Raw genomic sequence first — 15237 nt, 5'->3', positions numbered from 1 at the left:
ATGGGCTAAAGTTGCGCCAGGGAAGGTTTAGGTTGGATGTTAGGAAGAACTTCTTTACCGAAAGGGTTGTTAGGCGTTGGAATGGACTGCCCAGGGAGGTGGTTGAGTCGCCATCCCTGGAGGTCTTTAAAAGACGTTTAGATGTAGCCCTTAGTGATATGGTTTAGTGTAGGACTTGTTAGTGTTAGGTCCCAGGTTGGACTCGGTGATCTTGGAGGTCTCTTCCAACCTAGACGATTCTGTGATTCTGTTACTGATCTTACCACATCATTTATTAGTGACCTGCTAGATTATGTTGAGTAGAGCTGTCAATCCATCCTAATGTGGATCCATCCTAATAAATTGCAAGTTCATTTTAAGCCACATATCAGCCAGTAGAAGTTGCCCTTGGTTACTGGGTTGATGAGGCAATGCAAATGCTTAGACAAGTATGAAAGAAGCAAAAGAATTGACCAGGGGAGTAGATATTAGGAATTTGGTTTTCTTTTCTTTCAAATTTACCTATAAACATAACAGTTGTGCTTCTTAGAGAAATGTCAGTTAAAAAAGAAGATAAGTTCTCCATATGAGAAGACAGATATTTGATGTCTCCATTAAATAAGGCAAAAGGATTCATAGCTATGAAAATGCTTGGATATTTATGTATTCTGAATGCTGGACCATCCACAATCACCTAAAATATTCACTTATGCATTTTATTAAAGAATTTATTATGTCTTGCAGTGACCTAGAATGATTTTCTCTGTTCAGTAATATCGTATCAGGTGAGATTTTTTTTAAGGACTGCAGTATGTATGTAATGACAGTTGGAAAATACAATAAAAGCTACTGAAAACTTTACTGCCTAACTTCAGTAGACAAAACAGAGCAACAGATTATTTTTTTTTTCCTCTTTTAGTTTCGAAGGTACCTATAATGTTCAGAATTATCAAAAGCCAAATTTATTTTTTAAAAGGGAAATGAACATATCATTGAATCCTTGTATAAGTACTCAGGAAATGAACAGAAGCTATTTTATAAGCAGCAATTCTTTAGGCAACAGGCTAATCTCTGTTTTTATTTTCTAAGAACCACAAGAATGCTGCTTTCCTTTTGATGGAAAGTGACCGGCTGATCAACAGTCTTCCCCAAGTGAAGTGGACGGAGGCAGCTGTGGCGGTGGCATCTAGGCTACAAGAAGAATGCATAACATTTATTGTGGCAAACTTCCTACATGTAGTACAAAGTGAAGCCTTCCATACTTTGTTGCAGGTAAAAGTGCCCTCAAGTTACTCTGTGTTTCCAAGTAAACTGAATCATATCAGGCTTTGGATAGTTCAGGCTGTTAAATAACTGCAATAGTTTCAACTTTTGCTTTAAAATACAGTAATACGGGAAAAAAAGGCAGCATTAAATTTAAATGTTATAAAGCATTATTAAGGGTTAATACTGCATTTGGCTATGTGCCTCAGCTAAGACAAGTGTTCACACAGAATTTAGTGGGACAATTTCTATGTTGCAAAGAGATAGTAAGTATGTACATAAAATTCCCAAAAACTTTCCTATCTTCAGCCCCGCAGATTACAACAGGTATTTACAGGAATGATTATAAGTATTAGTATACTCAAACTTCAACTGATCTTTGTTGCAAGTTACTGGCTATGCTGCAAGTCCTAGTTAGAAAATACCTGTTTATAGAGGGAGTTCATTGCTCCAATGAAAAGTTTTGTTTATTTGTTTAATGTGTAGAGAATTTTAGATATGGAGATGCTAGAACATTTTGTCTTTGAATTTATAGTTAGATGTGGCTGTAAATTCATCACAGCATGTTTATTCCTAAAATTTGGATTAGCAAGAGTTCTCAAGATTATTTGTTAGAGGCCTGGAGTGGGATGTGTGTGAAAGGAATACACAGGAATGGATACTCAGCTTTTGGAAGGCTTCCCGCACCAGCGTGATAGCAGACCCTTTCTGTTCAGTAATGCTTTTGCATAGTGCGCACTCTTTTGTTTTAAATGGCTGCCTTTTGTTGTTTCCTCAGGCTCAGGCAATGAGCAGCAAACCTGACCTTCTCGAACTAATCTTTAATGCAATTGAAAAAAGTATTAATAACGAAAATAGCTGCTTTCTTCTTGTAGCTGTGGATACATTGCTGGACTCTGCAAATGTGAAGGAGATGGTAGGTTTTGCCATGTGCAGTGTCTGTAGGATAAACTATTCTAGTCTTTTCACTTGAGGGTTCAAATCATGTGATGTACTTTGAGCTCAGGTTGGAAGTGCCCAAGACATTGGCATTTGTTCACTGGATATTAACATTTTTCTTTTAAAGAGAAACCATATATATGGCCATAAAAAAAAAAAAAAGTATTACTAAGTCCCATGGGCACCATTTGCTCTGTTGATCTTTACTATCACTTTAAATTTGTGATGAGGAAAAACTTACCAAAATGTTTCATTACCTGAAACTTAAAGGGGAAGAGAGTTTAATTCTCTATTTCTCTATATAGCTAACCCCCTTCCACATTTTCTAAAAGTCACAGCTACATCTGGGTTTAAGACTGTCCTCTGAAGCAAGGGCTGCCTAATCTAGTGAGTGTGTGTTGGACTGGGGGGAAGTGTCAGTCTGTGTGTATGTAACATACCATGTATATGCCCACAGTCTAAATAATGAATAAAGATATTTAAGCTGTGGTTGACTGTAATGCTGGGGATAACTCATGAATAATATGACATACTGATTAAAATCTGGAATGATGCTACAAGCAAAGAATGAAAAATAAATGCAAAATGAATTACTGCAATCTGGTGCTATTGTAGATCATCTTGGTAAAAGCAATGAAAATTTAATCAGATACATTATTTTTCCCTAGAGTATTTGACCTTGCTGTGACACAGCTGACAGTGAAGAGCTATTAAGGGGTTCATTTAAAAAAAACAGGAAGAAGGAGAAGGAAAAAAAAGGAATGCAGTGTTTTCTAGTGCTTTAGTATGCCTTGCAGTGATTTGGTATCAAAGCATTATAAAAATTACCATGGTGGGCAATAATCCTTCAAAAACAGCATCCCCATCTACCAGGCCATTATAAAATATAAGTGATGACATCATTGATCTAGCTTAGGGAGTAAGTAGATTCTGCAAGGAATAATGACTGGTTGCTATGACAATCTGCCTCTCGCCAGCTGCTGATTTGTTACTTGAACACAGGGTTTTACGTGCAAGATCCAGGCTCTGCGTGATAAGCTCTGGGTCTTCCTGGTTCAGTCTTTTTATGCTGTTCGTCACACAGAAAGCTGGAAGCTGATGAGACCAGACCATCAACAGAAAATACAAGCAGGTATGTCTGGCATCAAATGGCATTAAAATTTTTTAGCAATCTGTTTAGCAGATAAAATGTAGGTGGTATTGTGGAGCCAGATACAAATTAAAGCACAGTTTGTGATGCGGTAGGTTTCTGAAATGGTATTTTAGAATAGATGCATGCTTAGCTAGTTTCAAACATGGAAATCAGTAAGTCATTTTCTGTGAAGTCTCCCCTGCTTTTATTTTTAGGAGAGCATGTAATAGAAGCCGGAGATGGGTATGCTGATTCTCCCCTTGTTTACAGCTACTCTAAGTCATTTAAAATACTGCAGTAGGATTAATAGACCTTATCTGTCTCATTTTTAAGGAGATAGGCACCGTGGAAATATTAAATTTACACAAAGCAGATTACCCATTCTATGAATTCAGTTTCTATCCTTTATCATTTTCTACATAATGTATAAATATTGTCTCTTGCATAATGCTTATCTCAGGCTCCGTGAGTAAATGCAGCTAGCTTGACTTCACAGTTGATTGGTATTGTGATCCTGTGTACGCTACTGCAGAGAGCCCCTAAGGAGCTGCACTGTGCTCTAAAAATGTGGACAGGCAGCCCTTCCAACAAAAAGGAGTTTTTGTTCTGAGCCTTTCTTTGTGCTGAAGTACACAAGTATTCTGCGGGTGCGAACTGATGATGGAGTTGCGGTTGAATATTAACTGTGACAGTACAGTGTAAGACTTGTATAAAATGAAAGCATTTTGACTCAAAGAAGGTAAACGTTTCAGTGTTCTTTCTGTTAAGGACGTTAGGGGTTAGACCATGCTAGTTATAGAGCTGTTCATGCCTGTAGGCTGATGAAAATTTTATTCTAGAATTGCACGCTGAGGTAAAGATGCAGTGTCAGTCTTTATAAGCATGATTTAAGGGTGTAGCCCACTAACGTCTCGCTGCTAAACCTGCATGAAACAGGTTTATGATTATTTTCTGGATTATGAAGTTTTTCAGAGGCTAAGGAGCTGGCTTCAGAAACCAGAGGATTTTTGTTTGTTTGTTGGGGAGGTGTTTTTAGTATGCTTGTGCCCTTATTGTACATAATGTTTGGGCTGTTTTGCACCAGTGCTTTCAATACAAAAAGAAATACTTAAGACTGAGGTGTGCCTTAGTTGTCCAAACTCCATCTTGACAGACATTGTTTTGTTTTTCTCTAAATTAACCCTAACTCAGAGCTAGCATACAGTTTATTTGTAAACAACCAATCTGAAATGTTCCCATGCATTATCTGTTTTTAATTACAGGCAAAGCAATCACACAATATTGGTAGACAAATTTTAATCTTCAGGTGAAATTTGCCTTAGATAATTTAAATCAACTTTCATCTTAAAAGATTTTGGGGGAGGGGGGAGGGAACGACATCTTTTAGAGATTTAGCCTATCTAGAATTGGAACACGGTAACAGAAGAGGAAAAATGCCAAAAGAAGAAATGATATGGTGTGGCTTTTTGGTGTGTTTTTTTTTTTTTTTTTTTTCCAATCACAACATGTCATGTGTTTTCTTAGGCTCAAGTTTAAATGGCTTTTATCTTAGTATGTATTATTGTGCAGAGTCATCCCTGGAAAAAGGGATAGGTCCCTGGTGTGCCATTTTCAGTATATCTTTTCTTGTTTGATTTTTGCAGAAATATAAAAAAAAAAATTATCTTCAATAAGAATTCAGCAGATTTTTTGTTTCATTGTTATAAATGGATACATATTTACATTTTTATATATGTACAAATACTATGTCAGAACAAGAGGAACTGAATGCTTAATTTTAACTACGTTTTTTGTAAAACCTCTTTTTCAGCTGAAACATTAATTAAAAAAAAAGGAAACCTTATTGATTCTGGTTCTGTATAGTGTCTATAAATATCTTTTTTATATTCTACAAGCACAATTAATTCAAAAGCTTTATTGAAAAATGCTTCTCTCCCAGTGTAGAACAGTCAAAAAAAAAAAAAAAAGAGGCATTCACTGCCTGAAAATTTCACATGACAATCACAGGGATAACTCTCATGATGTTAAGCTGCATGCTGTCTAAAGAGGCACTGCTCAGTACATTTAGATATTTTGACTTTACCATGTTTGAAAACTAATTTAATTTACCTTTCTGTAATCAATCTCCTGTTTAAATATTACAAATACTTAATCTATAAATTACAGTATGTCACATTAAAGTCATTAGTACTCTAAATCTGAAGGTCTGTCTTTTTTGTAAATTTTTGTATACACTTTCCAAAGTCTCAGTGTATTTCAAGCTTTAAGTAAGGTAAGCTTGGATCAACAAACGTGTCTTACTATGAAAATGGGGAAACAAGTTAGAGTTAAAAAAAACTTGCTTGTGGCCATGTGACCTCATTACAAATATCACAATTTTTGTTCCAAATATAAAGCTGTTTCTCCTCTTAACATTTGCCACATCACCAAAATTAGCCTTCTTAAAATAATTACAGGACCCAAAGAATCACTTCCTGATTTCAAAAGATGCTAATTGAGTAGGCTGAATTGTTTTCTGTCCCCCTTCTTTTCTGCTAAATATTAAAGAAAGTGCTTTTCCTCTTTACAGCTGCATTTGACAAGGGTGATGACCGAAGACTTGGCAAAAAACCTGTATTCACTAGTTCTCAGGTAAACTTTCATATCCGAGCATTAAAAGTACTCGAAAGCTTGTGAACATAACTATTTTTGTCATTCGTTTTATATTTAATGTTAATTTTTCACATTAATTAATGCAACTTCCTTTTGAAAAAATTGTATTCTCTTGAACTCTTATTTCTGCAGAATCAGTGATGTCCATTACTGGAAACATTTTAGGACTCAGCCTATGCTCTACTACATTTTCAAACAGATAAGCTCAAATAAAAGATTGGAATTTGTGTTCAGAATCTCACATTCCCCTGTTGCTACGTAATGAAACAGATCTGTTTCCCAGAGCAAATGGTTTGCTACTGAGCTAACAAATCTCTACTATTATCACAAGCCATGGCATCAGCGAGTCTGTTACGCTCCCTGCCATGAAAATTATGTTTTAATGCCCTGAACGACAACACCTCTGTTGAGACTCATGCTCAAAATTAGGTTACTATTTAGTAGAAAACTAGTGTGGGTTTCATATGATTTGATGGTCATGGATACATTGCAATTACACAAAGATTCCATTTTATGTACTTAATTCTCCATATTTCAGAATATCTTTACCTAAGAGAGAGAGTAATTATCATCACTTATCTGATGGATATACTTTGGTAACGGTTTAAAAAAAACACATGTATTTCAAATTAATTTTTATGTTTCTAATAATTCATAGTCTTTATTTCTCCTTGGAAAATAGGCGTGTGTAGCTCAAAAAAAGTTTCCTTCCATCAGCAGACAGTAGTAATACATAACAGAAAAAATTGTCTAAAGTAAAAGTGCGACTCTGCTTAGATATTTCTATATCCTCTATATAGAGCAGCATTTTGTAAGACAAAAAAATAAACTAGGCACTCTAGATTTTTTTCTGGTACTTTTGTAAGCCAGCAATCTGAGCTGAAAATATGATTTTTAAAAATTACATCAATGCTGAAACTTGTTGTTTTAGATTCATATACTACTTAATAAATAGCTGTGTTTCAGAAGTTACAGATTATGATTATTTAGTCTTCTGTTTTCTTTTTCTGATTTTCTTTTCTAGCTAAATAAATCTGGTACTGAATCTGTTGGTATAAGGAATACTTCTTGGACAGAACGCGGCAAGAAAGATTGTGGAAGAGATTCTTCCACTAATCAGGATAAAATGAAATCTGATGGATTAGGAGCATCTGGACATGCATCAAGCACCAACAGAAACACTGCCAATAAGACTTCAAAGCATGAGGATACAAAGGGAAAAGATAGCAAAAAAACTGTTTCCAAAATTACTAAAGATTCAAAACCTGGGGAAAAAACTGCTTCACCAAAGGCTAGAGCTGTCATCAAAACAAAAATAGAAAATAACGGAAATACAAAGGCTGAAAGCATGCCTACCAAGCAAGATACTGAAAAGACATCATCTGCAAGTGGACAAAAAAATTCAGGAAGTGGCAAAGGATTAAAGAACCACGAAGGAAAAATCACAGGTGCCAGGCCTAAAGTGCTGACTGTAACCGCAAGTGTGCAAATCAAAACAAAACCATTGAAAAAAAACACAGGGAAGGAATCTCCATCCATAGTGACTGTGGCAGGAACATCCAGCAAGTTAACAAACTCAAGCATGGATATCCAGACTGCCAGCGAACAGGCAGAGGAACCCAAAGAGGATAAATTGGTAGAGGAAGGAAAAAAACATACTGGTAATTTACTTATTTATTTTTTAAAAGTCTATCATCAATTGAGAGCCATATGTTAAAAATTTTACATGTTTAGCATCTATGCAGTTTTCAATAGCTGACCGTCATGTATTAGAATTTTTCAGTACCTATATGCAATGCATTTTCCCTTATAATTAACTTTTAATTTATTTTACAACAGTAATAACAAAGTCTTCTTTGAAGACATCAAATGGAGTCACCAACAAAAAAAAAAAGACTGAGCTTGAGGCTAATGCCACAACAAGCAGGTTTGTTAATAATATGCTTTTTTAGTTTGTATGGATGCATGCTTGTGAAGTCTTTTTTTTTCAGTTAAACTATTAAATTTACTGTTAAACCAACATGTTACTTCTAACCTGAGTATGTTTCAGAATGATTGTCTATTGCATGTTATTTTAAAAAAAAAATAGTTACTGGAAACACTTTGGATTTCGTGTTGGATTGTTTCATGCTAATCATTTGAACGTTGTTGTAGGTCATTCAGAACTCTGCACAATTGGAACAGTTAATGACTACACAAGGTGTTGTAAACTTAGTATTTCTGGGATAGCTTAGAGTGAGCTGCAAAAACACTGCACAGGAAGACAGTTGAAACCCTGTGAAAATACGACAACGGTCACTTGTATTTATATATATATATGTGTGTGTGTGCCTATATACATACATAGGTGTATATTTTCTTTCCAAAAAAGTACAGGGTTTAGGTTGGATTTTAAATGTTTATATATATGTGTGTACATTAAAACACATATATTGCTTGTTCAAATATAATCAAACATTGCTAGATCTTATGCTTGAAAATCATGCATATAATTTCTTTGCAGTCTAACAAAAAAGTCAACTGGAAAAGGGTGCAATGAACAAAATGCACAAGCTGTTCTAAAGAAAAAAGGGAATGTGAGTAGCAACTTTGCTACACAGCAAAAAGCTCAGAACACACCTACCAATTCCCCCAAAAATCAAGGTAAAGTTTCCAGTGGTAATGAAACAGTCCTGCATTGTTTTTACAAAAACTTGGTGGGTGGGTTTTTTTTGGTTTTGTTTGTTTGGCTGGTTGTTTTTTTTTGTTTGGTTGGTTGGTTTGTAGTTGTTTTAATTTTTAGTGCAAGCATTGGCAAAATCTTCTGAACAATTTTATTTTCCATATTTCACTATTGGTGAAAACACTAAACTGTAAAATGTAAATGAATGGCTATTTCAAAATATTTAGAGATGGCCTTCTCTGCCAATTGGTGTTTTCTTCTGTTTATCTGCTTTGCTGAGTCTTTTATTTGCTAATAGCTCACACTTCTGCACTTAAAACTACGACTGAGTTCAATAGAAATCCTGTAGGTCAAGCGCTTACAATATGCATCAAAGATCCAGACTGCAGACTGTTTCAAGAACTGTTAGTTTATGCCTCCCTTTTTTGTTGATTGCCCCCCTAGTAGTTGTTCTGCTGATGCTGACCTACCCCCATGAACGAATATTCAATTTCGACAGCTGTTCAGAGGAGGTGTGGGAAATGACATAGAGCACAGAGAGGATAACCAGCTTTATGAAAATACAAAGTGTTAAGGATGGAGCTCCTTCTAATCCCATTTGGATCTAGCACTTACTGAGGATGGGCTGGGAAAGAACGTTCCAGTTGCGTTATCTTATATGCATTATGATACAGAAACCACAGGTCCTGTCAATTTATGGTCATTAGAGATCTTGCAGTATGATCAGACAGAGCAGGGATGTTCATTCTGGTATTCTAATCACATTTCAAGTAATGCAATTAGCTTGTACCTCCTGTCATTTCCTCTACAATATAAACTGAATACAGTACTCATCACTTCCTGTGCTAACTGCTGTGCGGTGTTTCTGTGCACTATTACATTGCTGATGCTTTCTACTCCAGTGATGACTACTTTGGTGACAGGTCAAATTCTTTCAGGTATAGTCTACAAAGTGCTTTAGTTCCAAAGATGGCATGTAAATGCAGGATGGCATTTTCGTCTTGTTTGTATTTAAGATCTCAACTCTTGATTCTTTAACAAGCCTTAAATCCCTTAGTTGCATGAAAAGTTGAGTAACCTGTTTCTCAATACAAATGCACACTAACCTAAATTCAGTGCATATACATAGACTAAAATCTACAATCTTTGTCTGTTTGTTCACTGTTTGTTAGGACCTATGGTGGAATCACCAAACTCACTGAAATCAGGAATGTCTCCAAAACGTAACGAAGAAAAAAATGTGGTACAGCACCTGGTTCAGACAGCACTCCCAGAAAAACTTCCTTCAGCCAAGAAGAAGAGTGTTAAGCAGTCTCTAGCACCTGTAACAAAAGCCGCTGCAAAAACACTAACACCCAAACCTCAGACTCCATCAAAGCATGGTGAGATCATGAATAATAAAGACCCAAAACTAAGAACAGCTGGGCAATCTGTATTAAAATCTCAGTCCTCTGCCCAAAAACATTCAAGGAGTGAATCTCCTGTTGTTCAGAAGAATATGCACACCTCAGAGCACAGAAGTCCTGGACAGAAACTTGAAAAATATATGGCTGATGCTGTGGCAGTTCAGCTTCATGAAAATAATGAATGCAGTTCTGCAAAGCAAAGTGAATGTCTAAAATCTATGATGGAAGGTAGCAGAGAAGATAAATCCTGCCAACCCGATAAACAAAAACTATTGGATCCTCCTGAAAATGAGGAATACAAATCACAATCTAAATCTTTGCCTCTGATTATAGAAGAAACTCTTTCTAAATTGCATGTTTCACTGCAAAATGAAATGGAAGCAAGACAAATCTGTGAAGATCAGCCTGCAATTCAACAGAATAAAGACAGAAAGAAGACAGATGATAATACTGCTGAATTTCACTGTCAAGCGCAGTCTACCAGTGATGGATACTCAGACTTTTCCAAGAAAACCAATCAAAAGGCTACTGCTTCAGGAGAACTGGTAGAACATTCAAAAGCAACAACAGTCTGTATCAAACAAAGTGATAAATTAAGCAGTGATATGGGTCTTAACCATGGTGAAAATACTTCACCGAGCTTTTCCCAAAGGATAACCAATAAAGATGTAACATCATCTCCTGAGATTCATATGGAGGGATTTCTTTCAGCTAATGAGTTGTGTGATACATCAGCCCTGACTGAATACAAATCAGTTGCAGTAGCTTTAGATGATGTTTCCAAATGTTCCACAGAAGGAGTAAGGGACAAATGTGCACATCATTACACAGAAGGTATTGATCCCATGGAAACGCCAGAAAACCAAGAAAATGCAGAAATTCCCTTTGTGGACCACTGGAATACTGGTGCACTAGATCCAAAAGAGAGTCCCGAATCAGATACTGGCAGTGCCACCACATCCTCTGATGATATAAAACCAAGATCAGAAGATTATGATGCTGGAGGCTCTCAGGATGATGAAGGATCCAATGAAAGAGGGATTTCTAAATGCAGCACTATGTTATGCCATGATTTTCTTGGAAGAAGCAGCAGTGACACTAGCACACCTGAAGAATTAAAAATTTATGACAGCAGCCTAAGAATAGAAGTAAAAATGAAAAAAGAAGGTTCTGATCTCTTCCGTGTTAATTCAACAAGTGATGATGAAATACCAAGAAAAAAAAATGAAATTTGGTCCCATCAGGGAAGCGCAAGGACCAATACTAAAGAAACTGAAAATTCTGCTTTTGGCAATGCACAGTTTACTCAGGAAGCAGACCAAGTTTCTTCTTCTGCTGATGAAACAGAAGATGACAGATCTGAAGCAGAAAATGTTGCAAAAAACATTCCTCCATCAAATGTTCCCACTCAGCAGTTCCAAGGAATTGATAATTTAGCTTTTGAAGATGCAACAGAAAACAATAGTGCAAGACAAGAGTTTTCTATAACTAAAAATTTCAAACGATCTGCTTTACTTTCAGTAGATGAATGTGAAGAATTGGGATCTGATGATAGAGCAGAAACTCATCCTTCACATCAGCATTCAATAGATTCTCTTACTCCTTCAGATGTATTTGACAGTGTTTCTCAAGAGCACCACGGAAAGACTTTTTATTCAAGATACTCATTGGAAATTGAAGGTGGATTCCTGGATTGCAAACAGCCTAAGGATAGAGACAACGGACTGGAAAAAAGTGAAAGTTGTCTCCTACCTCTTCATGGCACTGAAATTCCAGAGAAGGAGAATCAAGGTACGTCAATGACTGAACAAAATTGCCCAGAGAAAGTATATTCAGAGGCTAGTCCATGTCCAGGGGAAAATCAAAAAGTAAATATAAAGAATGAGGTGGCTATTGAGTTTCAGCAGTGCAATAAATACTTAGACAATGATGCAAAATCTCAAGGAAGACCATGTCATTTGGATCTTCATCAAAGAGAAACAAATGTTGATATGCAAAAAAGCAACTCTGTAAAACCTGTAGAAGCCAGTAAGAATCAGGTACTGACTCAGGAAGGTCAAGTGAGAGACAGTCAAGCAGCACCTACTGAATTCGCTAATACTGATTTACTTCCAGGTAATGTACAGAAATAGAAACGTTCAGTCATTCAAGAGCAAATTACTAGGGAAAACTGGCAATTTGCCTGGGATTGAATCCTAAACTGAAGTAATTTTGGCGGAAATTATATTAAATTTAAGTATTTTTAAGTATTTCACTAGGGTAAAGAATGATTGTCTGAAATATCCATAAATACCATGCTGTTCAATGAGAAACTTAACTACTACAGGAAAAGATTTAAATGTAATGCTAAAATAAAGATTGGATGCAGCTTTCTGTACTTAAGTTATTTTTGATCCAATCTAACATTGACAGCATCAACTTTTTATGGAAACTTAGTATTTGTTTTGTCTGCTTGACAACATATAGTATGTCTGAATGGGATGTGCAATAACTACAGTAATAACCTTAACTAAAGCGCACTGAACTGCTTACCTGAACAGCTATATGTATTACTGTTGTAATTTATTTATTTATATATTATACACAAACTTGGTCCTTCTCCCATTGAATATAACTGAATATTTGCCATATATGTCAGTGGGAGCAGGTTTGAACTCTGATTTAGAGCTTATGAGATGTCTAAAATTCTAAATTTTACCAGTAAAAGCTTATTTCCTAAAAGAGAGATTATACTTAGAACTAATGCTTATTCACAGAAGAGTTCTAACTTGTTTGATGTGACTAGATGAATACTTGTCTAGTTGTTTTGTGTTTTGTCTTTATACCAATAATTCAGTCTGTTTTTCCCATCAAAAATACACAATAGTGTTATCAACTATTGTGTATTCAAGAGCAATGAAATGCTGATGACGATCTATGTTCAGCCAGACCATATAACACTTAAGACAACAAAAGTTGTACTATTTTATTTTTTAAGTTTGCTTGCCCTTGCCTGCAGCTGCTGTTGCATGTGCAGTGTAGAAATAAGCCGGTGGATGAAGTATTTTGTTTTTAATTCTTTTCTAAGCTGACATGGCTTAAGTCACCATACAGTAGTCATTCTCTATTAATTCCCTCCATGCACCTCCTGGTCTAAATTTATGTAGTAAATGAGAAATTTCATGTGCATTAAATGTGTATTTACATTGTCATTTTCTGTATCAGAAACTTAATTATGGAGGTTATTGTTAATTACCAGTGGTGATTGCTGCTTTAACTTGATTTATAAACCATACTTTGTTTTTTATATAGGAAATAAATGCCTAAAATTTTGTCAATTTTGTATAACCCTCCATCACCCCCTTTTTAACCTGGTTGGATTATCTTTCATGAATGAGTTAAATTTGTTCTACACAGCCCTGAGGGGAGGATCATCTGCAATTTTTACATTGTACAGTATTGTGAATTATTTCAGGAGACATAGATGATTATGACACAATGGCACAAACCTGCATGTTTGAGCACCGGCCTGCAAAAACCCTTTCTCCAATATATGAGATGGATGTTGGAGAAGCAATTGAGCAGAGGATGGATTCAGAAACAGCAGTTCTAGATGTGGATCTTGAAGATCAGCAGTTTGCAGAACAGGATTGGACTCTTCTCAGGCAACTGTTATCTGAGCAGGACTCAAATATAGGTTTCAAAAACTCTGTTCCTGAAGACCTTAACTTAGCACAATGTCTAATCAATCAGACACTGTTTCTGGCACGAGATGGTTCGAATCCTCAGGGTACATCACAAGTCGACACATTCAGTAGGTGGACTGAACTTATGTCTCCACTTGATGATTCTTCAGCAAGCATTACAGTGGCAAGCTTTTCATCTGAAGACTGTTCTTCCCCTCAAGGGGAATGGACAATTCTTGAACTGGAAACTCATCATTAAGGTGATCAAATGTTTGCAACTAACTCCAATCCATTCCCCAAATCTATTTTTGATGCATTGCTTCCATACAATAATGAAATACTGCATCAGTCAAGAACAAGCAATTCTTGGTACTGAGGCAATCTTTCTGATATAATGAGGTAAATATGTTAATTTATAATCGAGATTTAATTGAAAGTACAGTAATTTTTCAAGACTTAAACGTATGTCTTTTCTAAAATGAATTTTGAGCATGTATTTTCTAGAATTGTTAGAAAAACTAGATGACCTGAAAGGAAGATCGTGGTTTCCTCTCTCCTTTTATCTTCCTTTTTGCCATTTAATAGTCTCATTAAGCAAGAATTTAAAGATGACTGCACAATTAGTAGAGTTATTCCCTCCTTTTTTTCTCTCTCTTTCTCTATATGGTGACTCAATTTTACAACAATAAAGATTCAGAATGGTTGTGTCGAAAGGTCAATTCTGCTTTAAATAACAGAAATTTGTGTTCACAGGAAAGGTTCCAATATGAATCCTCTTTGGGCTTTATTAATATGAGCAGCTTGTTTCATCTGTTTCATCCACGTTTGATTTTTTTTGTATTTTTTGTTTACAAGTTTTCAATAAATTTTTGTAATGGTCTTTCCTTTAAATATAAGTCTTAAGAGGCTCTGTGCTCTAGGAAGGGCATTGTTTCTTGAAAATGCATGTATTTAAGTAAATATTTTTAATGGCATAGTACGTTAATTCAGAAGAGTCAGGAGAATGCTGCTCCTGTTTGAAAAGAGTATGTCTGATATTTCTAAAAGTATATCTCAGTCTGAAGTCCTGGTAGAAATAATCTAGTCACTCATATCAGAAGTCTGACTTTGTCTAGAACTAGCTTTGGGTTTCACTTCCTTATAGTTGCACCCTTCTGACACTTCCTGAGGCATAGCTAGATTCTCAGAGATTTGGTTTTGTTTATTCTCATAGATACTACATTTTTGGAGGGGTAATAAGATTCTTTTATCTCTCTAGTGTAGCTTCTATCCAGAGACTAAATGTCAACATAACCATTCTTCTGTGAGCGGAATGAGATAGGACATCCTTCTCAGTACTGCTCCTTCTGTTGCTTCTAGATATGAATTTGGGCATAGAGGGGACTGTTTATTGTCTCTTCTGATTTGACGGGGGAAGAGGGGAGGGAGAAATTATTCATTGTTCTTACAAAGACAGAGGGGTTTTCTCCCTGCAGGGGTTAGCCTCTCTAAAATACCTTTAGTAAGGAAATGGTAGGGCTTGTCATTCACACAGTTCAA

At 35.9% G+C, this 15237-nt stretch overlaps 1 protein-coding gene across 4 annotated transcripts in view; it reads left to right on the top strand.

Moving 5' to 3' along the window:
- Nucleotides 1–14411, top strand: part of BTBD8 (BTB domain containing 8) — a 34718-nt gene extending 20307 nt beyond the window's left edge. For 2 of the 4 annotated variants that reach the window (XM_080602812.1, XM_080602810.1), the window contains 9 exons: nucleotides 1069–1251; nucleotides 2021–2158; nucleotides 3184–3313; nucleotides 5883–5944; nucleotides 6990–7626; nucleotides 7805–7892; nucleotides 8469–8608; nucleotides 9800–12148; nucleotides 13488–14411. In XM_080602812.1, the coding sequence (XP_080458938.1) occupies nucleotides 1069–1251; nucleotides 2021–2158; nucleotides 3184–3313; nucleotides 5883–5944; nucleotides 6990–7626; nucleotides 7805–7892; nucleotides 8469–8608; nucleotides 9800–12148; nucleotides 13488–13957 (4197 nt within the window). In that variant the 3' untranslated portion in view covers nucleotides 13958–14411. The remainder of the gene's footprint in view (nucleotides 1–1068; nucleotides 1252–2020; nucleotides 2159–3183; nucleotides 3314–5882; nucleotides 5945–6989; nucleotides 7627–7804; nucleotides 7893–8468; nucleotides 8609–9799; nucleotides 12149–13487) is intronic. The other 2 variants (XM_080602813.1, XM_080602811.1) reach the window with 2 other exon arrangements.
- The last annotated feature ends 826 nt before the right edge of the window (nucleotides 14412–15237 follow it).

This window comes from Anser brachyrhynchus (genome assembly GCF_964034855.1).
Source record: "Anser brachyrhynchus genome assembly, chromosome: 8".
Classification (NCBI taxonomy): Eukaryota; Metazoa; Chordata; class Aves; order Anseriformes; family Anatidae; genus Anser; species Anser brachyrhynchus.
Note: the sequence above shows the minus strand (reverse complement) of the source record. Positions and strands in the feature narration are given on the sequence as shown.